The sequence below is a fragment of the Zonotrichia leucophrys genome, chromosome 21 (assembly GCF_028769735.1).
Source record: "Zonotrichia leucophrys gambelii isolate GWCS_2022_RI chromosome 21, RI_Zleu_2.0, whole genome shotgun sequence".
NCBI classification, from domain to species: Eukaryota; Metazoa; Chordata; class Aves; order Passeriformes; family Passerellidae; genus Zonotrichia; species Zonotrichia leucophrys.
The window spans coordinates 445,187-466,932 of record NC_088190.1 but is presented as its reverse complement, the minus strand read 5'-3'; the positions used below and the strand labels follow the sequence as shown (position 1 = coordinate 466,932).

General features: G+C 58.3%; 1 protein-coding gene across 4 annotated transcripts; it reads left to right on the top strand.

Annotated features, from left to right (window-relative positions):
* The first annotated feature begins 636 nt into the window (after window positions 1–636).
* On the top strand, window positions 637–21,487 carry KLHL17 (kelch like family member 17). 4 transcript variants are annotated; one of them, XM_064730546.1, is made up of 13 exons: window positions 1,805–2,333; window positions 3,720–3,802; window positions 9,122–9,375; window positions 9,928–10,049; window positions 10,823–11,044; window positions 12,191–12,307; window positions 12,815–13,028; window positions 14,463–14,607; window positions 15,429–15,596; window positions 16,215–16,303; window positions 17,021–17,094; window positions 17,915–18,096; window positions 18,869–21,487. In XM_064730546.1, the coding sequence occupies exons 1-13, from the start codon at window positions 2,181–2,183 to the stop codon at window positions 19,095–19,097; spliced, it is 2,052 nt and encodes a 683-aa protein (XP_064586616.1). In that variant the 5' UTR covers window positions 1,805–2,180; the 3' UTR covers window positions 19,098–21,487. The 4 variants fall into 4 exon arrangements, with proteins under 4 accessions (XP_064586617.1, XP_064586616.1, XP_064586615.1 ...); XM_064730547.1 differs by lacking the exons at window positions 1,805–2,333; window positions 3,720–3,802 and adding an exon at window positions 637–919; XM_064730545.1 differs by lacking the exon at window positions 1,805–2,333 and having other exon boundaries at window positions 2,854–3,802.
* Window positions 21,488–21,746: the final 259 nt, after the last annotated feature.

Sequence of the window (21,746 nt, the reverse complement as noted above, 5' to 3'; positions counted from 1 at the left end):
TCAGGGTGCAGTGTGTCCATTGGAAGGATATTGGGGTGCAGTGTGTCCACTGGAAGGACACTGCGGGGCTGCAGTGTGTCTGACAAAGGGGAATGGAGCTGGGGAAGGGTCTGCACCACATGTTCTATGAAGGAGCTGAGCCTGGAGAAAAGAAGGCTCAGATGGGACCTTCTCACCCTGCACACCAACCTGACAGGAGGCTGTAGGCAGGTAGTGGTCAGTCTCTTTGCCCACGTAACAAGTGACAGGACACAAGGACAGAGTTTTAAGCTGCACCAGGGCTGGTTTGAGGTTGGACACCAGCAGGAATTTCTCACTGGAAAGGCTGACCAGGCCTTGGCAGGGGCTACACAGCGAGGTGTTGGAGTCCCCATCCCTGGAGGCGGCACTCGGTGCTCTGGGTGGTGACACGGTGCTCTTGGCCCCAGGTTGCTCTCCATGACCCCAAAACTCTTTCCCTGCATAAATTATTTCGGGACACCCCTCAGGCCACGCCCACCAGCACTGGCCACGCCTCCGAATTAGCCCCGCCCCTCACCCTTTGTGCGGCGCTCGGTGGCGGGGGCGTGGCCTCTGCTTAGCGCCCCGCCTCATTCCCCGTTTGGCCCCGCCCCCGCCCGTTGGCCCCGCCCCCGGTGCCGGTGCCGGTGCCGGGCCCGCAGCGGGGCCGGTGCCGCTGGGTTCGGAGCGCTGGGCCCGCGCACGGACACACGGACATACAGACCCACGGCCACACGTGCGGGGCCGGGCCGGGCCGGGCCGCCGCGGGGTTATTCCGGGTGACGGAGGAAGCCGCAGCCCCGGAGACGCCGCCGCACCTGCCCGCCCCCGGCCCGCCCCGAATCCCCGGCGCGGGGCCGCTGCGGGTGTAGCGGGACCCGCAGCATCGCCCGGCTCGGGCCGTGGCCGCCCCGGAGCCGTGAGTACCGCCGGGGCACGGCCCTGCCGCCCGCGCCTCCGCTTCTCTTCCTCTCCGGCTGCCTCTTCCTCTCCCTCTTCTTCCTCCTCTCTCTCTCTCTCTCGCTGTCCCTCTTCCCGCAGGGCCGGGCCGCGGGAGGAGCGGGAGCGGAGGGTAACGGGATGGGGGAACACCGGAAGGATAACGGGATGGGGCACACCGGAGCGGTCACCGGGGATGGGGGAACACCGGGGATGGGGCACACCGAAGGGATAACGGGATGGGGGCACACCGGAGCGGTCCCCGGGGATGATGGGGGTACCCCGGAGGAGCCGCCGCTCCATCACTGCCGGCGCTGCCCCTGCACATCCCTCCTGGCAGAGCGAGTTTGCTTTCGGGGTACCCCGCCGCACCTTCCGAAGGGTTTGGCACAACCGCTGTGGTTCCCGAACATCTGCAGGGGTTCGGAGCGGCCGGTGCCCTCCCCAGCCCGTCCGGCCGCTCTCTCTGCATCACCCCGGGCCGGCAGCATCCCTGTGCCCTCCCCTGTCTGCCCTCTGCCAAGTGCTGCCGGATCCCGTTGGAAATGGGAAAGCCGCAGCTCCGGGGTGTCCCCTGCCCTCGGGGGCTCGGGGCTGGCAGTGAAGGGCACGGGGAGAGGCGTTTTCCTTCCTGGAAACTTGTGGGACGCAGCTTTTTGGTGGCCTCTGCAGTGGCTGCCGGGGCAGAGGGCTCTCCTTGAGCCTCAGCATCGCTGTGCTGCTGGAGCTGGAGCTGGTCCTGCAGCTCAGGCCAGGCTGGCAGCTGGGCTGGTTCTGCTGGCTGAGCAAAACCTCCCTCTCCGGGGAGCAGAGCCCTGCACCTCGGCAGGGAAGGACAGGGTGGCTGTCCCTGGCTGTCCCTGCACTGTCCCTGCGCTGTGCCAGCCCGCAGGAGCTGTGGCCTTGCTTTGGTGGCTCTCTGTGCAGCTCTGCTGTCACTTCCTGCTGTCCCACAGCATTTTTCTGGGGGGCTCTGCATTGCTGGAGGTGATTCTGGGGTGATTCAGCACACGGGGGTGTTTCTGGGTGCCTTTCGTGTTTGGTGCTGGTTTGTTACAGATCTGGTGTTTTGGGGTTCACTGGTGCTGGTTTGTCATAGGTTTGGTGTTCTGGGGCTCACCGGTGCTGGTTTGTTACAGGTTTGGTGTTTTGGGGCTCACCGGTGCTGGTTTGTTACAGGTTTGGTGTTTTGGGGCTCACTGGTGCTGGTTTGTTACAGGTTTGGTGTTTTGGGTTCACTCATGCTGGTTTGTTACGGGTTTGGTGTTTTGGGGCTCACTGACCCCTCAGGGATGAAAACCTTTTGGTTTTCAAAGCAAACCCCGTTCCCTCTGCACCCCGAGTTTCTCCCTGGCCTGCGAACATCTGCTGGAAATCCTTTATTCAGCAGAGCAGTGAGTAAGACCCGGGGAGATGTTGGGTGTAGAGATGCGAGTTTCCTTCCTGAGCACTGAGTGATTAATGAATCACAGCAGAGAGCAGCTAATTCAGAGCACACCAGGCGCTGGCAGGCGGACCAGGCACCTGCTCCCTTGGCTGGGGAGCCCAGCATGCACAGGGAGCAGCTCCCGGGCATCTCGGGGGGCTGGGGGGGTCCCTGTGCCTGCTGCCAGCCCGGGGCAGCTCCGTGGGGGTGGCACTGGGTGGGCTTTGTTCTGCCAGCACAGACAGTGACCATCTGCCCTGCTGCCTTGTGCCAGCCTGGTGCTGGAGACGGCCTGGAAATCAGAGCAGGCGTCCTCTGAAGGGCTGGGGAGCTGCTGGGGAGCTGCTCTGGGCCCATTCCCTGCTCTGTGTCATGAACAGCCATCTCCAGACCTGCTGGGGAGCTGCTCTGGACCCTTGTTGTGCTCCATGTCAGGAACAGCAGCTCCAGATCTGCCAGGGAGCTGCTCTGGGCCCATTCCCTGCTCCATGTCAGGAACAGCAGCTCCAGATCTGCCAGGGAGCTGCTCTGGGCCCATTCTTTGCTGTATTTCATGAACACCACGTCCAGATCTGCTGGGGAGCTGCTCTGGGCCCTGTTTTGCTCCATTTCAGCAGCCCCACTGAAGCCCCAGTGCTGCCTCCTGGGTGTGGGCACAGCCTGGGTTTGGGAGGCCTGAGAGGCTCCATCTGGGCTGCTGTAACCATCCCTGGAGGATGTGGCTCCCCAGGGACAGGAATTTGAGCTCCTCCAGCTGCAGTTCCCAAGGGCTGGGGCCTGCTGGCCTTGGCAGGCCCTCGTTGTGCCACTGAGCTCAAGGCCATGGTGTCACATAGCTCAGTGTTTGGGGATGTGGCCTGTGCTGCTGCTGGGCAGGAGATGGGAGGGAATCCTTTTGTTTCCTGCCTTGGAAAGGCTTTCCCACTGCTCCAGAGAAGCTCAGAGCTGGTTCAGAGCAGGAGGTGCAGGGCTGGGCTGGTCTGTGTGGGCTGGAGGAGGCTTTGGGAACCGTCCCTTCCCCTTGGTGTGAGAGGGCTGAGCCAGGCAATGCCCACTGGTGACCAGAGCTGTGCCCAGCTCTGCTGCTGGGGACGCTGGGCAGGGGAATCAGGACATGACCCACATTTGCAGCTCCTCTCAGAGCCACAGGGCTCGTCCTGCTCAGCTTGTGGTGCGCTCTGTGCTGGGCTCTGGGAGCTGCAGTCCAACCCCGTGCAGCTGGCACCTGCACCTTCTGGCAGGAATCCATTTCCACTCCTTGTTCCTCCCCAGCCCGGGAGTTGAGCAGTCCCAAACCTCCTCAGTGCTGACCCTCACCAGCAATCACTTGAAAATGACCCAAATCTTGGCGCAGATGCCTCGGAACCCCTCAAGCATGGAGCCTTGCTTGGAGCTGAGGACAAAAGCTGAGTTTGGAGGAGCTGCTGCCTGGGAGAGGTGAGGACAAGGTTGTGGGCACTGAGATGAGGATGGTGAGGGTGCTCTTCATCCCCCTGATATATCAGAATATCCCAAGGCATTGAGCCTCTGCCTCGTGATCAGTTTTTGGGGTGACTGAGAGCAGTTGGAGCTTCCCAACAACACTCCCCAGGCAATAACGAGGAGCCAGGCTGTAATTAGGAGAGTGTGGTGATTACAGGAGGGGCTGGGAGGCCGTGCCCAGGTCAGGGTGCCGAGAGCCCTCCTTGCCTGGAGCCAGCAGTGCCTGGAGCTGGCAGCTGAGTGCAGCTTTTCCCTGTCCTCCCCACCCCCTTGCTGAGGCTCCACATCCTCCCTGGCAGCTTGTCACTTCTCTGCAGATGTCTAGACAGGAGGATTCAGTGCGTGTCAGTTATGCCTAATTCATTAAAAAAAAAAAAATAAAAAAAATAAAAAAGCCCCAGCCCTCCTGGGAGCTGGGGATTCTCAGTGCTGCAGAGTCAGCGCTGTCTGTGCTGCCCTGCCCTGCCTTGAGGCAGCACAGCCGTGCCAGGGAGCTGCAGGGGATGGAGGATATGAGGTTTGGAGGGGTTTTTAGGAGCTTTGGAGGGGTTTTTAGGGCCAGGCTGTGCTCCTTGCCCCTGCTGTTCACATTTGTGTGTTCTTGTGTCCCCGGCTTCCCTGGCACTGCCAGCTCCCCAGTTCCTGCTCCCTCCCAAGGGCAGGGCTGGTTCCAGGAGGAACAGCTCCCTTGCTGCCACTTCCATCCAAAATCTCAGCCCTGAGCTCTGCACAGGTGCAAAACTCTGCTGTGGGGAGCAATGGGGATCTGCAGCTCAGAGCATCCCCTTGGTGCCAGAGCAGCTCCCTCCCTCTGCTGCTTGCCAGCCCTGCCTCTCCCAGGCTCCGCTTTCCCAGGCTCAGCTTTCCAGGCTGAGCTCACAAGGAGCTGCTGATGCTGTCAGTGCCTGTGGGAGCTCCCTGGCTGCAGGCTGGGCAAGGGCTGGACCCCAGAGCGTTTGGTTCTCTGTGTCAGTGGCACTGGGTGACACATCCTGCAGGGGACAGCTGCCTGGGTTCAGTGCCTGCCTGGCATCTGGCTCCTGGACAGGCACAGCTGAATGGTTCCCATCCATCCTCCCTGCTGGGGTTGGTTGTGGGAAAGGTGGCAGCGCAATTTTGTAATAAATTTATTTTGTAATAAATTGTAAAATATAAATTATTTTTATAATTGCAAAATAGAAATTATTATTATTATTTCCCTCTGGAAGAAGGAATAATTTGGGATATCCCAGTTTGAGGGGTAAGGGCAGTGCAGATCTGCTGTGGCTGTGCAAACAGCCCTGGCACTTGATTATTGATGGAGAAATGCTGCTGCACTGTGATGCTCTGCCTCCCCAGGGATCCAGGCATTTTCTCCATCCCAGGTGGGGTTTGGCTGTGCCATTTTGGGGGGTCCAGCCCTGGAGGGGGGCCTGGCCCCACGGTGCCACCTGGCAGAGCTGTTTGTGCTGCTGTGCCATGCTGGGTTCCTGCTGAGTGCCACCGAGAGCACTGAGTGCCACTGAGTGCCACCGAGGGCTTTGTGCCTTCTCCCTTGAGTGGGAGCTGCTTTTCCAGCAGGGAGGAGGCACAAAGGGATGGAGGGGATGGGTTGGAGCCTGGCTCTGTGCCAGGCCCGAGGGCAGGGGGGCTGTGCCCTGCTCCCTGTCCCCACCACGGCAGCAGCTGCACAGGATGTGGCCCTGCTGCCTCCCAGCCCTGCTCTTTAGCCAGACACAGAATGCCCCTCCAGGCTGCCCACAAAAAGCCATTCTGCATTCCTTCCTGGGGAAAGGGCAGCCTCGCAGCCTCTCCCTGGAGGATGCTCTGTTTATTGCTCTGCACACTTCTCTTCGCTCCCAGCAAAATATGGTGTTTTTGTGTGCGGAGAACAGGCCTCCCTTTGGGCAGGGATCATTTGCATTAATTAACAGAGCTGTTATGCACGGCCACGCTCTGGCGCAGAGGAGACAAACAAACGCCTCCTTTTCTTGTTTTTTTGGGGTTTTTTTGTGTGCCACAAGCTCAGAGTTATTCCAGGGGAGGCAGCACATCCGTCCCAGCCCGTGGGGACACGTGCAGTGCTGCTGCTGCTGCCCACAGGATGGGTTTGTGCTGCCTGCCCCCCGTGCAGCCCTGACTCTGCTGCTCTGTCCCCGGTGTTCCCCATTAGTGACACCCCACAGAGCCTCATTTCCTGCAAATGGGGTTTTACCAGGGAAATGAGGGATGCTTGGCGATGCCAGCGAGGTGGCACAGGGCACAGGGAGCAGTCTCAGGATTTCTAGCTTGTCAGAATGACCCCAAGAAATGTTGAAAGTCTCTTTTCCCACCCTGAGCACTTGAAGAATGAGTTGGAGCTCTTCAGTTCTCAGTCTCAAGGTTGTTTATTGTTTCTTATCTATAAAAAATTCTTTCTCCTGTCCTGCCAAGGTCTGTCTGGCAGGACAGTTCCAGGCACTCTCCCTGCCCCCGGGTGGTGTTATGTCTTTATACTAAAAACTACATGTACAATGTTTACAATTCCTTGTCAATACGTATCACCTATGTTGGACAGTGAGCTCCTACTCTAAACCAATCCAAAAGTGCCACCATCACTCAGAAGATGGAGGCCAAGAAGAAGAAGGAGAAAGGCTGGACACACCCAGTTCCCTCCATCTTGCCCCCTTGAACCCCCATTCTAAAAACCCCAAAATCTGCTTTTTCACCCCGTGATAACTTCACTATTATTCTACTTAAACTGTTGTGGCTTGCTGATCTTCATCTAAGGTTGGTAAATTTTTTCATGGCTCATAATCAAGCCCACAGATGTTTTGGGCTCTGTGCCTGCCCCTCTGGAGCTCAACCTGCCCCTCTGGAGCCCAGGCAGGGATGTAAATAACAAAAACCCTGTTTTCTGTGGGCACCTCAGCCAGCAGATGGCAATTAGGAGATGGGATGTCTCAGGGATGCTGCAGCTTCCCAAAATGGGATGTTGGGGGACAGGACCACACTCCTGGGCTCTTACTGGAGAGCACCAGCAGGCCCTGCCTGTGCCAGGGGCAGCAGGGACCCTGAGGGCACGGTGCCACCCTGCTGTCCCTCTGGAGGGCACCAGCAGGCCCTGCCTGTGCCAGGGGCAGCAGGGACCCTGAGGGCACGGTGCCACCCTGCTGTCCCTCTGGAGGGCACCAGCAGGCCCTGCCTGTGCCAGGGGCAGCAGGGACCCTGAGGGCACGGTGCCACCCTGCTGTCCCTCTGGAGGGCACCAGCAGGCCCTGCCTGTGCCAGGGGCAGCAGGGACCCTGAGGGCACGGTGCCACCCTGCTGTCCCTCTGGAGGGCAGCAGGGACCTCATGGCACCGGGGTGATGCCAGCAGCAAAGGGCACTGCAGGTTCTCTCCCCGCACAGGAAACTAAAGGATGTTTATTCATCTTTCACTCCTCCCCCGGCCTCCGTACGTGCTACAACTGCTCCACAGAAAGGCAGGGCGGGCTGCAGCCGTGCTGAGCAGGCCCACGATGCTGCTTTGCTATTTTGGGGCTCTCAGGGTGATGCTGGAGGCGTGCAGGAGCGGGGGCTGAGGGGATCCTCTCACTATGACTGCTCCATAAGAAGGCAGGGCGGGCTGCAGCCGTGCTGAGCAGGAGCAGGCCCACGATGCTGCTTTGCTATTTTGGGGCTCTCAGGGTGATGCTGGAGGTGTGCAGGAGCGGGGGCCGAGGGGATCCTCTCACTATAACTGCTCCATAAGAAGGCAGGGCGGGCTGCAGCCGTGCTGAGCAGGCCCACGATGCTGCTTTGCTATTTTGGGCTGGCAGGGTGATGCTGCTGGAGGCGTGCAGGAGCGGGGGCCGAGGGGATCCTCTCACTATAACTGCTCATAGAAAGGCAGGGTGGGCTGCAGCCGTGCTGAGCAGGCCCACGATGCTGCTTTGCTATTTTGGGCTGGCAGGGTGATGCTGCTGGAGGCGTGCAGGAGCGGGGGCCGAGGGGATCCTCTCACTATGACTGCTCCACAGAAAGGCAGGGCGGGCTGCAGCCGTGCTGAGCAGGCCCACGATGCTGCTTTGCTATTTTGGGGCTCTCAGGGTGATGCTGCTGGAGGCGTGCAGGAGCGGGGGCCGAGGGGATCCTCTCGCCGCAGGGATGCGGGGGCAGCTGGCAGCCTCGGGACGGGTTCAAGCTGCTTGTGCTGCCTCCCCCTCCTTCCTCCTGCTGCTCAGTCATCCCTGCTCGCCCCCCCAGCGCCAGCACAAAGGCCTTGTGCATGCAAACAGCAGCAGGGGGAGGAAATCTCTGCGTGAATAAATGTTCCTTGAGCAGGCAGCGTTTGTTTTCCTAGAAGCACTGAATGGTTCGGGTTGGAAGGGAGTGTGAAAATCATCTGGTTCCATAGGCAGGGATGCCTTTCACCATCCCAGGGGGCTCTGAGCTCCATCCAGCCTGGCCTGGGATGCAGGGGCAGGCACAGCTTCTCTGGGAAATCCATTCAGGGCCTCCCCACCCTCACAGGGGAGAATTCCTTCCCCATATTGAGCCTGAATTTCCCCTCTTTGTTTGCAGCAGATGACATTTCCCTGTCAGGGCCTGGTCAGAGCTGTCAGGGTCGCTGTCAGCACAGGGTGCTTGAGCTGTGGTGGCTCCCACAGGGATCACCCAGGGCTAGAGCCTGCATTGATGCCTTAAGTTTGAGCTTTCATGTTTTCCTCATTCCGTGCTGCATTGGTGTGTGACTCTGAGCTTCATGTGAAGTGTCAGCAGTTCTCCTCACAGCTCAGGCACACAAAACAATCCTTTTCCAGCCCCAGAACCAAGCTGCAGCTCCAGGCCCAAAAAGTGCAAACAGGGAATTGAGGGGGGCAAACTGGGAGGGTGGGACTGCATAGCCTGGAGCTGGGATTGAACAATGAACCCCAATATGGACATGGAGCAAAACTTATAAAAGTCTGAAAACTCGTGACACACTGTCCATCTTGGGTCCACCTTGGGTCCATCTTGGATCCACCTTGGATCCATTTTGGGTCTATCTTGTGTCCATCTGGGGTGCATTTTGGATCCACCTTGGGTCCACCTTGGATCCATTTTGGGTCTATCTTGTGTCCATCTGGGGTGCATTTTGGATCCACCTTGGGTCCACCTTGTGCCCATCTTTGTTCCGTTTTGGGTCCACCTTGGCTCCACCTTGGCTGTGGCTCTTGCCCCGCCCAAGGTGACTCCTTTGGAGCCCATTTACCGAATCCCCCGTTTCCCCTGTACCCCCGCCCACCCTGCAGCCCCCTGCCGCCGTTAACCCTTTGTTTGCCCTTTGGCAGAGGCGGCGGGAGGGCGCTGCCCCCGCCGGTGCCCGCCGCAGCCATGGAGGGGGCAGTGCAGCTGCTGAACCGCGACGGGCACAGCATCTCCCACAACTCCAAACGCCACTACCACGACGCCTTCGTGTGCATGAACCGCATGCGGCAGCGCGGGCTGCTCTGCGACATCGTCCTGCACGTGGCCACCAAGGAGATCAAGGCCCACAAGGTGGTGCTGGCGTCGTGCAGCCCCTACTTCCACGCCATGTTCACAAGCAAGTAGAGTCCTCTCTTCCCCAGGGACAGGCTGGCAGCTCTCCCCTCTCCAAATCCCTCCCCTCTCCAAATCCCCTCCCTGCTCTGTCCCCTTCCCATTCTCACTGCCCTGCCCTTTCATGTGTCAGCAAGAGCAGGAATATTCCTCATTCCACTGCTTTCCCTGAGTCCCTTTGCCCCTGTGCATGATCCTGGTGTCCCCCTCCTGTACAGGATCCTGTCCCCCGTCCTGCAGATCTGCCCCCCAATCCCTAGAGCTGGGCAGGAAACCTTCCAGAAACAAACCACTTGTTCCATGCATGGTTTAATCCTCCATTCCCCTCCCTTCCCTGATTCCCTTTGCCCACAGCTCCATGCCCAGGATCCTGGTGTCCCTCCCTGCCCAGGACCCTGGTGTCCCCCTCCAGTCCTGCTCCCCATTCCCCAGAGCTGGACAGAAACCCTCCCTAGGCTGGGATGCAGAGGTGGATGCAGCTGCTCCCACTCATCCTCCTGTGGGGGAACAGCCCTGCTGGGGGGTTTTTGCTCATTTTGGGTGTCCTTTGGCCCAGATGAGATGAGTGAGAGCCGCCAGACCCATGTGACACTGCACGACATCGACCCGCAGGCGCTGGAGCAGCTGGTGCAGTACGCCTACACGGCTGAGATCGTGGTGGGAGAGGGCAATGTGCAGGTAGGAGCTGTTCCCCCTGCTCCACAAAGCTGTTCTGTTCCACATTTTCCTCTTTGGGACTCCTCTGTCCTGCTCAGCTCTGCCAGCTGTGCTGTGGTGGCAGCTGGGGCTGGCAGTGCTCAGGGAGCTCCTTCCCTTCCCTTCCCAGAGGTGGCTCCTCAAAGCTCTGTGCCATTCCCAGCCCTGTTCCTGAGCACCTGCCCTTCTCCTGGCCCTGGGGGGTGTTACAGGTGTCCTCCCCAGCTGTTCTCCGCCTTAGAAACCAGGAGTGCTCTGTCCTTTCTGTGCTTTCTGGGGCTGGCAGTGCTCAGGGAGCTGAGCTGCTTCCCTTCCCAGAGGTTATTTCTCAAAGCTCTGTGCCGTTCTCAGCCCTGTTCCTGAGCATCTGTCCTTCTCCTGGCCCTGGGGGGAGTTACAGGTGTCCTCCCCAGCTGTTCTTCATGTTAGAAACCAGGAGTGCTCTGTCCTTTCTGTCCTTTCTGGGGCTGGCAGTGCTCAGGGAGTTGATTCCCTTCCCAGAGGTTATTTCTTAAAGCTCTGTGCAGTTCCCAGCCCTGTTCCTGAGCACCTGCCCTTCTCCTGGCCCTGGGGGTGTTACAGGTGTCCTCCCCAGCTGTTCTTCATGTTAGAAACCAGGAGTGCTCTGTCCTTTCTGTGCCTGGAGGTGCTCACTCACTAAACCTGCTCTGCTCGTGCCTCGCAGTGGGACGAGGGTGAAATCGTTTCCTTGCCCTGGGAACTCCCTTTTGCCCCGTTCTTTTCCACCCTGCCAGACCCTTCTCCCTGCTGCCAGCCTGCTTCAGCTCAATGGTGTGAGGGATGCTTGCTGCAAGTTCCTGCTCAGCCAGCTGGACCCCTCCAACTGCCTGGGCATCCGGGGCTTTGCTGACACCCACTCGTGCAGCGACCTGCTCAAGTCTGCCCACAAGTACGTGCTCCAGCACTTCGTGGAGGTGTCCAAGACTGAGGAGTTCATGCTGCTGCCCCTCAAACAGGTGAGGCCTGTGACAGTGGTGTTCACAGGGTCCCAGGATGAGGGAACAGACGAGAGTGTTGTCTCCATGCAAAGACGCCATTGGCACGATTGAGACTGCGTACAGTAAGGGAAAGATGAAATAATAATGAAAACTGAGCTATAAACAGCAAAAAACAACCCTTGTGCCTTTTGCATCATGGTCTAGCAAGAAGAACCAAGCAAAATTAATTTAAGTTTGCATCATGGTCTAGCAAGAAAAACCAAGCAAAATGAATTTAAGTTTGCCCTCCCAAAATCCAAGCGAGCTCCTTACAAGCAGCTGTTATTGAGCGAACACGCCTCGTTCAGAAGGCTGATTTATTATTTTATGATAGATATTATAACTATACTAAAAGGAAAGGATTTAATCAGAAGGCTAGCTGAGAATAGAATAAGAAATTATAAGAAATGATAAATCACTGACCGAGACAGTCCGAGCTAGCTGACTGTGATTGGCCATTAATTAGAAACAACCACATGAGACCAATCACAGATCCACCTGTTGCATTCCACAGCAGCAGATAATTTTATTCCTGAGGCTTCTCAGCTTCACAGGAGAAAAAATCCTAAGGAAAGGATTTTCCATAAAAGATGTCTGTGCCAGAGGCCCTGCTGGCAATGTGCAGGTCAGGGTGCAGCACAGCTTGTCCTGCTCTGTGTGTGAGGATAAAGCCTGAGGGATGTGCACTGAGGGGATGGGTTTCTGTCACCCATCCCCAGGGCAGGGGGAGGTGACAATGAGGGGAGGGTCCCATCTGCCCCTGCTGCAGCTCTGCAGCCCTTGGCAGGTGAAGGGACAGTGCTGGGAGCAGCCAGGGCTGCTGGGTCTGTCCCAGGAAATACAGAAGGGACAAACGCCAGTAGAGTCATCTCCCTGCTGCCACTGACATCAGGGAGAATTGTCAGGCACTGCAGCAGCCTCAGCCACAGTGAGGGGAAAGGAAGAGCCAGGGAGAGAGAATGGTCAGAGATGTCCCCACAAAGCTGCACCTGCTGCCTTTGGGGCACCCAGTCGCTGTTTGGAGCCCCCAGCACGTCCAGGAGGCAGAGCTGTGCCCCTGGCACTGCTGCTCGCTGTGCTGGGAGCTGGCAGTGCCTCCACACCGAGCAGCTCTGCCCTCCCCAGGTGCTGGACCTCATCTCCAGCGACAGCCTCAACGTGCCCTCGGAGGAGGAGGTGTACAGGGCTGTGCTCAGCTGGGTCAAACACGACGTGGACAGCAGGAGACAGCACGTGCCCAGGGTGAGGTGCTGGGAACGGGCTGAGGGTGGGCTGGGAAGGGCTCAGAGTGGGCTGGGAAAAGATGAGAGTGCTGGAAGGGGGCTGCTTGTGCCCACCATCTCCAAGATCCTGGGCTGGAGGAAGCGGCAGGACAGGGCAGGAGCAGCAGGTCCCTCTCCTACCACTTCCAGTCCAGGTGGGAAGGGACCTTAAATCCCATTTCATTCCAACCCTCTGCCATGGGCAGGGGCGCTTTTGGCTATCCCAAGCTACTCCAAGCTGTCCTTGAGCACTCCCAGGGATGGGGCAGCCCCAGGGCCATGCTCTGAGTTTCTCCTTGATCTCAGCCTGTCCCCTTTCAGTTCCCCCATTCCTTTGCCATGGGCAGGGACACCTTTGGCTATCCCAGGCTGCTCCAAGCTGTCCTTGACCAGTTCCAGGGATGGGGCAGCCCCAGGAGTTTCTCCCTGCTCTCAGCTGTCCCCTTGCAGTGCCCCTGTCCCACTCCCTGCTCTGCTGTCCCCCCAGCTGATGAAGTGCGTGCGGCTGCCGCTGCTGAGCCGGGATTTCCTGATGAGCCACGTGGACACGGAGCTGCTGGTGCGGCACCACTCGGAGTGCAAGGACCTGCTGATCGAGGCGCTCAAGTACCACCTGATGCCTGAGCAGAGAGGGGTGCTGGGCAACAGCCGCACGCGCCCGCGCCGCTGCGAGGGCGCCAGCACCGTGCTCTTCGCTGTGGGTAAGGCCTGCTGCTGCCCCAATCCCTGGCCCAATCCTTGCTCCAATCCCTGCCCCAATCCCTGCCCCAGTCCCTGCCCCAGTCCCTGCCCCAATCCGCATCCTGCCCCATCCTGCCCAACCTGCCAATCCCTGCCCCAATCCCTGCCCCAATCCCTGATCGCCCCAGTCCCTGCCCCAATCCCTGCCCCAGTCCCTGCCCCAATCCCTGCCCCAATCCCTGCCCCAATCCCTGCCCCAGTCCCTGCCCCAATCCCTGCCCCAGTCCCTGCCCCAGTCCCTGCCCCAATCCCTGCCCAAATCCCTGCCCCAATCCCTGCCCCAATCCCTGCCCCAGTCCCTGCCCCAATCCCTGCCCCAGTCCCTGCCCCAATCCCTGCCCCAGTCCCTGCCCAAATCCTGCCCAGTGCCCCCAGTTGCCCAGTCCTGCCCAAATCCCTGCCCCAATCCCTGCCCCAATCCCTGCCCCAATCCCTGCCCCAATCCCTGCCCCAGTCCCTGCCCCATCCCTGCCCAGTCCCCTTGCCCAATCCCTGCCCCAATCCCTGCCCCAGTCCCTGCCCCAATCCCTGCCCCAGTCCCTGCCCCAATCGCTGCCCCAGTCCCTGCCCAGTCCTGCCCCAATCCCTGCCCCAAGTCCCTGCCCAATCGCTGCCCAGTCCCTGCCCCAATCCCTGCCCCAATCCCTGCCCCAGTCCCTGCCCCAATCCCTGCCCCAAATCCCTGCCCCAATCCCTGCCCCAGTCCCTGCCCCAATCCCTGCCCCAAATCCCTGCCCCAATCCTGCCCAACCCTGCCCCAATCCTGCCAATCCCTGCCCCAAATCCCTGCCCCAATCCCTGCCCCAATCCCTGCCCCAGTCCCTGCCCCAGCCCGGGAGCTTGGGCTGTGTTTGCTCCCCTCAGCTCTCGGGTCTCTGGCTGCTCACAGTGACCCCCAGATGCGTTAGAAAGTCTCTTTTCCCAGCCCAGCGGTCAAAGGAGTCAGAGCTCTTCTGTTCTAATTCTCAAGTTTGCTTATTGTTTCTTATCTATAAAATTATTTCTCCTGTCCAACCAAGGTCTACTAAGCAGGACAGTCAGAGGCACTGTGCCTGCCCCCAGGGATGTGTTATCTTTTTATACTAAAAACTACATGTACAATATTTACAATTACTTTCCAATACCTATCACCTATGTTAGACAACACCGCCCCGGGGGCAGGCACAGTGCCTCTGACTGTCTTGCTGAGTGGACCTTGGCAGGGCAGGAGAAAGAATTTTATTGATCAGGTACAATAAACAACCTTGAGACTGAGAAATTAAGAGCTCTGACTCCTTCTTCAAGCACCAGGCTGGGAAAAGAGCCTTTCCAGCTTTTCTTGGGGTCACTGTGAGCAGCCAGAGACCCCGACAGGAGGGATGCCCTGAGTTCCAACACTGGCCCTCCCCGAGCAGGTGGAGGGAGCCTGTTTGCCATCCACGGCGACTGCGAGGCCTACGACACACGCACGGACCGCTGGCACATGGTGGCCTCCATGTCCACGCGCCGCGCCCGCGTCGGCGTCGCCGCCATCGGGAACAAGCTCTACGCCGTGGGCGGGTAAGGGGGCACGGGGACGGGGGCATGGATGGGCAGAGTGGTCCTGGATGTCTGGGGTGGCTCTGGAAAAGCCCCTTGTCTGATCATGCAGATCTCTGTGCCCCTGGGATGTGTTCGCAGGGGTCTTAGGATGAGGGAAGAGACGAGGATCTGACTCCGTGTTTCAGAAGGCTGATTTATTGTTTTATGATATATATTATATTAAAACTATACTGAAAGAATAGAAGAAAGGATTTCATAAGAAAGCCAGCTAAGAATAGAAAAAGAAATTATGATAAAGGTTTGTGCCTTACTCAGACAGTCTGGACAGCTGGATTGTGATTGGCCATTAATTAGAAACAACCACATGGACCAATCACAGATGCACCTGTTGCACCGCATAGCAGCAGATAATCAATATTTACATTTCATTTATGAGGCCTCTTGGCTTCTCAGGAGAAAGAATCCTAAGGAAAGGATTTTCCATAAAAGATGTCTGTGACACTGGGATGGCTCTCTGGGGCAGGCAGCTGAGATTCCTCCTGGGAACTGTGGGAGAGAGGGGAGGACAGAAGGGAGGTTCCCCCAAAAGGGTTTTCATGGCAGGAGCAGGACTGACCCCACAGCAGTGACCTGCTCCATGGGCATTCCTCATGGGCAGTGCCCCCTCCTGAACTGCCCATTTCCCTCAGAGTGCCAGACTGGTTTGGGTTGGAATTTACAGCTCATCTCATCCCACCTTCCACCATCCCGGTTTGCTCCAAACCCCGTCCAGCTTGGGCACTTCAGGGATCCAGGGGCAGGCACAGCTTCCCTGAGCAGCCTCTTCTCCCCCTCTGCAGCTACGACGGGACCTCTGACCTGGCCACCGTGGAGTCCTACGACCCTGTCACCAACTGCTGGCAGCCCGAGGTGTCCATGGGCACCAGGAGGAGCTGCCTGGGGGTGGCAGCCCTGCACGGGCTCCTCTACGCTGCCGGGGGGTACGATGGGGCCTCGTGCCTCAACAGGTACGGATGCCTGCCTGCATCCTCCCTGCTCCTGAGCCTGAGCAGATGTTTGACAGCTCACCTCTGTGACAGCGGTGGTCACAGGGGTCTCAGGGTGAGGGAAGAGATGAGGATCTGACTCCATGTTTCAGATTTATTGATTTATTATTTTATTATATAGATTACATTAAAACTATACTCAAGAATAGAAGGAAAGGTTTCATCTCAGAAGGCCGGCTAAGAATAGAATAGCAAAGAATGATAACAAAGGTTTGTGGCTCGGCTCTCTGTCTGAGCCAGCTGTCTGTGATTGGCCATTAATTAGAAACAACCACATGAGACCAATCACAGATGCACCTGTTGCATTCCACAGCAGCAGATAATCATTGTTTGCATTTTGTTCCTGAGGCCTCTCAGCTTCTCAGGAGGAAAAATCTTAAGGAAAGATTTTTAATGAAAAGATGTCTGTGACACACCTCCTTCTCCCCACTTTGTATCCCTCGGCCCCAACAGAACCCAGCCTGTGGCAGCTCCCCCTGCATTTCCCCTGTCTGTCCCCAATCTGTGAGAGCTCCCTGTGTCCAGGAGCTTTGCCCTGGGCTTTCCCAGTGTCCCACCTTTGTCCCTGTGTCCCTGCAGTGCAGAGAGGTACGACCCACTGACGGGCACCTGGACGTCCATCGCTGCCATGAGCACCCGCAGGCGCTACGTGCGCGTGGCCACGCTAGGTGGGTGCTGCCAGGGGGTCCTGGCCACGCTGGGTGGGTGCTGCCAGGGGGCTGGGGGGTCCTGGGCAGGCTCCTGAGGGTTCCTTGTGCTGCTCTGCTCCAGTTCTGCCCCCTCTGCAACACCTCTGCCAAGAACTCCCAAAACAGCTAATAGTAATACTACCTGCTCCTCCAATTCAGACACAATAGTACTGAGAAAAAAAAAGTAAAAAACAATCTAAATTAAAAGTTGACCCTCCATTACGATTACCTAATTAGTCTAATATTAATCAAAATTTTAAAAAATATTTAAATTCAAAGAAACTACTCTTTGCATTACCTGTAAGGTATAATCGTGATGATGTAAATCCACGATTTGAAAGTCTTTCTCACCGTGATATAAAAGAACTGTGTCAAGCTTTAAAAGAAAGTAAATTCTCTTCTCCTTGTTTTAACAATGTGTTAAAAAGTATTTTTAATTCTTATAACTCAGTCCGTGCTAATTATCGAAATGTAACTTCCCTAATTTTAACCAGAGTGGCACCTGTGCTGGGGCTCAGCCTGTGTGGGCACCTCCAGAGTGGCACCTGTGCTGGGGCTCAGCCTGTGTGGGCACCCCCAGATGGCACCTGTGCTGAGGCTCAGCCTGGACCTGTGTGGGCACCCCAGATGGCACCTGTGGCGTTGTGAGTGGGACAGGGATGTGTTTTTAGCTCATGCTGTTCTCTGTCTTTGCAGAAGGCAACCTCTATGCAGTGGGGGGCTACGACAGCTCGTCACACCTGGCCACGGTGGAGAAGTACGAGCCCCAGGTAAGTGTGGGAGGGAGGTTTGGGTGACTCTTGTGCTCCTCCCCTCTTCAGAAAGGCCTCAAGCCACCGTGCATGGCTGGGGGATGGAGGGGGATCAGCAGGGACACAGCAGCCAGGGTGGATTCCTGAGCACAGTGACCCAAAGCTGCTCTGTGAGAGCTCCCTGTGAGGTTTGGATACCAGAACAGCCCCTGGCCCCACTGCCCGTGGTTCTGAGGGCAGCAGGGTCCTGTCCATGCCCTGAGCTGTTCCCAGCTCGGCTGGGAGTGTGGCAGGCTGGGGACACAGCTCTGCCCACCAGGGTCGGTCACTGCAGAGAGATCAAAGGGAAGGTCCTGGAGGCTTTTCCTGAGCTGCAAAGCCCCAGCTGCACTCACACAGATTGGAAATAGATACAGCTCAGTCCCTGAGGCTGGGCTGGCATTCAGCTGGGGCACAACTGGTGGCCTGGCACGGGCATCTCTGTGCCCCTGGGATGGCTCCTGCCAGCTGCTGCTGTGCTCTCTGAGCCAGGCTGTGAGATTGCTGCTGCCAACTGCAGGACAGCGGGGAGGAACAAAGTGATGCCCCCAAAAGGGTTTTCATGGCAGGACTCTGTGGCCAGAGCAGGACTGACCTGGCAGGGATGAGTGGGAGATGCCCTGTGGGGTGGCTGATGGGCTCCCTGTCCCCAGATGAACACCTGGAGCCCCATTGCCAACATGGCAGGGCTCTGTGGGGTGGCAATGATGGGCTCCCTGTCCCCAGATGAACACCTGGAGCCCCATTGCCAACATGGCACGGCTGTGTGGGGTGGCAATGATGGGCTCCCTGTCCCCAGATGAACACCTGGAGCCCCATTGCCAACATGCTGAGCCGCAGGAGCAGTGCAGGTGTGGCCGTGCTCGAGGGGATGCTCTACGTGGCCGGGGGCAATGATGGCACCAGCTGCCTTAACTCCGTGGAGCGCTACAACCCCAAATCCAACACCTGGGAGAGCGTGGCCCCCATGAACATCCGCAGGTGAGGAAGGGGCTGAGCCCTGTGGAGCCTCAGGAGCGGGGATCTCACCTTGCTGTGCCACAAAGCACAGGCACATTGGGGTGTCGGGGTTTGTGGCTGGCTCAGCACGCTCGTGCCATGATCAGAGGGGTTGCAGAGATAGCCAGGAGGGCACAGCAGGGATGTTCTGCACAGGGATTTATCCTCTGCACTTTGTGTGGCCGTAAAGAACCAGGGCTTGAGCTGGCTGAGCCCACCGAGATGCTGCTGCTGGGCTGTGGGAGGAATTAAGATCTGCAATCCCGAGGATTTTGGGCTCAGAGGGTTTGGTATTTGATTAGGTTTGGTATTTGATGAGGTTTTGATATTTGATGGGGTTTGGTATTTGATGAGGTTTTGATATTTGATGGGGTTTGGTATTTGATGGGGTTTGGTAGTTGATGGGGTTTGGTATTTAATGAGGTTTGGTATTTGATGGGGTTTGGTATTTGATGGGGTTTGGTATTTGATGGGGTTTGGTATTTGATGGGGTTTGGTATTTGATGGGGTTTGGTATTTAATGAGGTTTGGTATTTGATGAGGTTTTGGTATTTGATGGGGTTTGGTATTTGATGGGGTTTGGTATTTGATGAAGTTTGGATGAGAGTCTCAGACTGAAGGGGGACATCAGTGGCTCTGTGCTGTGCTCTGCCTGTTGGTGCCCCAACAGTTCATTTCCACGGGCTGTTTGTGGGGTGCCTGCCATGCTGAGCCCCCCCAGCACCCCCAGCCTCACCCCCTGCTCTCCCTGCAGGAGCACCCACGACCTGGTGGCCATGGACGGCTGGCTCTACGCCGTGGGCGGCAACGACGGCAGCTCCAGCCTCAACTCCATCGAGAAGTACAACCCGCGCACCAACAAGTGGGTGGCGGCCTCGTGCATGTTCACCCGCCGCAGCAGCGTGGGGGTGGCCGTGCTGGAGCTGCTCAACTTCCCCCCGCCCTCCTCGCCCACGCTCTCCGTGTCCTCCACGAGCCTTTGACAGCGAGCCCGGCCGTGCCCCGGGGCCTGGGGACAGCGCCTGAGCCAGCCGGGCCCTGTGGGGGCTCTGGGGACACCCACGGGGCCACCAGGGCCACCAGCTGTGCTTCCGGCAGGGCACAGGGGGCTCTGGGGACACCCATGGGGCCACCAGCTGTGCTTCCAGGAGGGCACAGGGGGCTCTGCCTGCTCTGGGGACACCCATGGGGCCACCAGCTGTGCTTCCAGGAGGGCACAGGGGGCTCTGCCTGCTCTGGGGACACCCACGGGGCCACCAGGGCCACCAGCTGTGCTTCCAGGAGGGCACAGAGCACAGGGGGCTCTGGGGACACCCATGGGCTCACCAGCTGTGCTTCCGGCAGGGCACAGGGGGCTCTGGGGACACCCATGGGGCCACCAGCTGTGCTTCCGGCAGGGCACAGGGGGCTCTGCCTGCTCTGGGGACACCCATGGGGTCACCAGCTGTGCTTCCAGGAGGGCACAGAGCACAGGGGGCTCTGGGGACACCCATGGGGCCACCAGCTGTGCTTCCGGCAGGGCACAGGGGGCTCTGCCTGCAGCCAGACTCATCCAGCACCCCCAAAAGCTCCTCTGGGCAAGGGGGACCCCAAACCATTGCTGCTTCTGGGATTGCCGTGCTCCAGCCGTGCCACCGGGCACTGCCAGCCCTGTGGGGCCCTGTGGTGGCACTGCCAGCCCTGTGGTGGCCCCGGAGGACAGTGTGTGACCCCCACTCTGAATGTCACTGTAGCCAGCTCAGCCCGAGGCGTGTGCCCCGCTCCGGACGCTGCCCCGCTCCGAGGGCGTCTCTTTGATGCCTTAACCACAGCAAGAGAAGAAGCCCAGCCCAGGCCCAGCCCTGCAGTGTGGGGAGGCTCCTGAGCCCCCCAGGGCTCCCCCGGGGTCCCAGCTGAGCGTGGTGGCGCAGGGACCTTGGTGGCACCGCTGCCATCGCTGCTGGCCCAGGCTCCGGACTGGGACTCCCTGGGTTTGCTGTTCCCCTCTCTGCAAAGCAGACTCTGGGTTTGTGGAAAGGAATCAGTTCTTGGAGGAAGAACAGTCCGGCCTTCTGAACAAGAGGGATTGCCTGGCATTACTTTTTTGGGTATTAATTTTTTTATTTGCCTTTTTTTATTTGAACGCTAATATGACTCCATATCCCTTTGTTTTTTACTCTGCCCTGGTACTCCCCATCCCTCTGCTCTCCAGGCAGCAGGAGGGGTGCAGTTCCTTCTCTCGTCTGTTGAGGAGATGATTCCTGTGCCCTGGAGGTTCTCTCTGGATGGGTGGGGTGTGTGCATGTGTGAGATGCCAAAAGCAGCACGGGAGGGACCCTTTCCAATCAGCGACTCCCTGGCAATTAAACAACCCCTCTAATGAGCTAAAGCTTGGCTAAATTAGCACTGTGAGGCCTGTCCAGAGCCAGGGCCCCGTGCTGTGGTGTTTCAGGGTGTGCTGTGTGTGTGAGCCGTGAGCTGAGGCGCAGCTCAGGTGCTCTGCACACCAGAGAGGAACGACTCAACCACTGGTACCTCAATGTGCCCAAATGTTCAAATGTAGCATTGGAAATATGGTCCAACTGTTTGGAACTCGTTCCTTCCTCCTTTTTCCCCCCCCTGCTCCCCATTTCTCACTCACAGAGCTCAGATTTCACTCCTGTGGTTCCTGTGGGCCTGAATTCTCAGGCAGCAGGAGATGCTGCTTCCTGAGGAGCAGGGACAGGGCAGAGTGGCTCCTGTGTCCCCTGGCTGGCTCCTGAGCAATATCCCACTGAGCCCGACCCATGGGAACCCGGCCGAGAGGGAACCTCCTGTCTGTGCTGCCCAAACTATGCAGGAAAGGGCAAAAACAACCCCCCAGCACCTTCTGGGGGTCCCCAGCCCCCCGACCCACACTGTGTGGACACGAGGTGTCAGCGCCTGCCCTGGCACGTGCCAGGGTGGGATCGCTCCTGGTGCTGCCCGTCCCCTGCCGAGGAGGAGGAGGAGGAGGAGGAGGGGACGCCTGTCTGTGTCTGTCTGTCTGTCTGTGCTGTCTGAGGGGAGGAGAACAACTCTGTGGCTTCCCTGCCAGTTTCAGTCCGTGCTGTCTCGCCCAAGATGTTCCTTGTTGAGCTCCCAGCAGAGGAGCATCCCCAAAACCGGGGGGCTCCGGGCTCTGGGGTCCTCCCCAGCAGGGCCAGGCTGGAGCCCCTGCCCTGGTTTGGGGCTCCCTGGGCCTCCCTGCTGGGCACACCTGGTCCAGATCCATGTCCGAGCGTCGTCACTTTGATTTCTCTGTACCTTTATTTATGTGGAACTCTGTTTTCTCTGAATTTTTTGCACTACATGGGGCTGGGGAGGGGATACAAGCAATAGAAGCCAACGTGTACAATAAAGACATTTTCTTGGATATTGGATCCTGCCTGGTGCATCCTTCACTGTCCCTGCCCTGGCTCCTGGGGCTGCTCCTGAGCAGCCAGGGGAGGTTCAGGCTGTGTCAGGGAGGGTTTGGGATGGAGATCAGGGAAAGGCTCTTCCCCAAAGGATGTTGGGCAACCCTGAACTCCATATAAAGTGTCAGCAAGTTCTCCTCACAGCTCAGGCACACAGAACAATCATTTTCCAGCCCCAGAACCAAGGGTGCTGCTGCAGCTTCAGGCCCAAAAAGT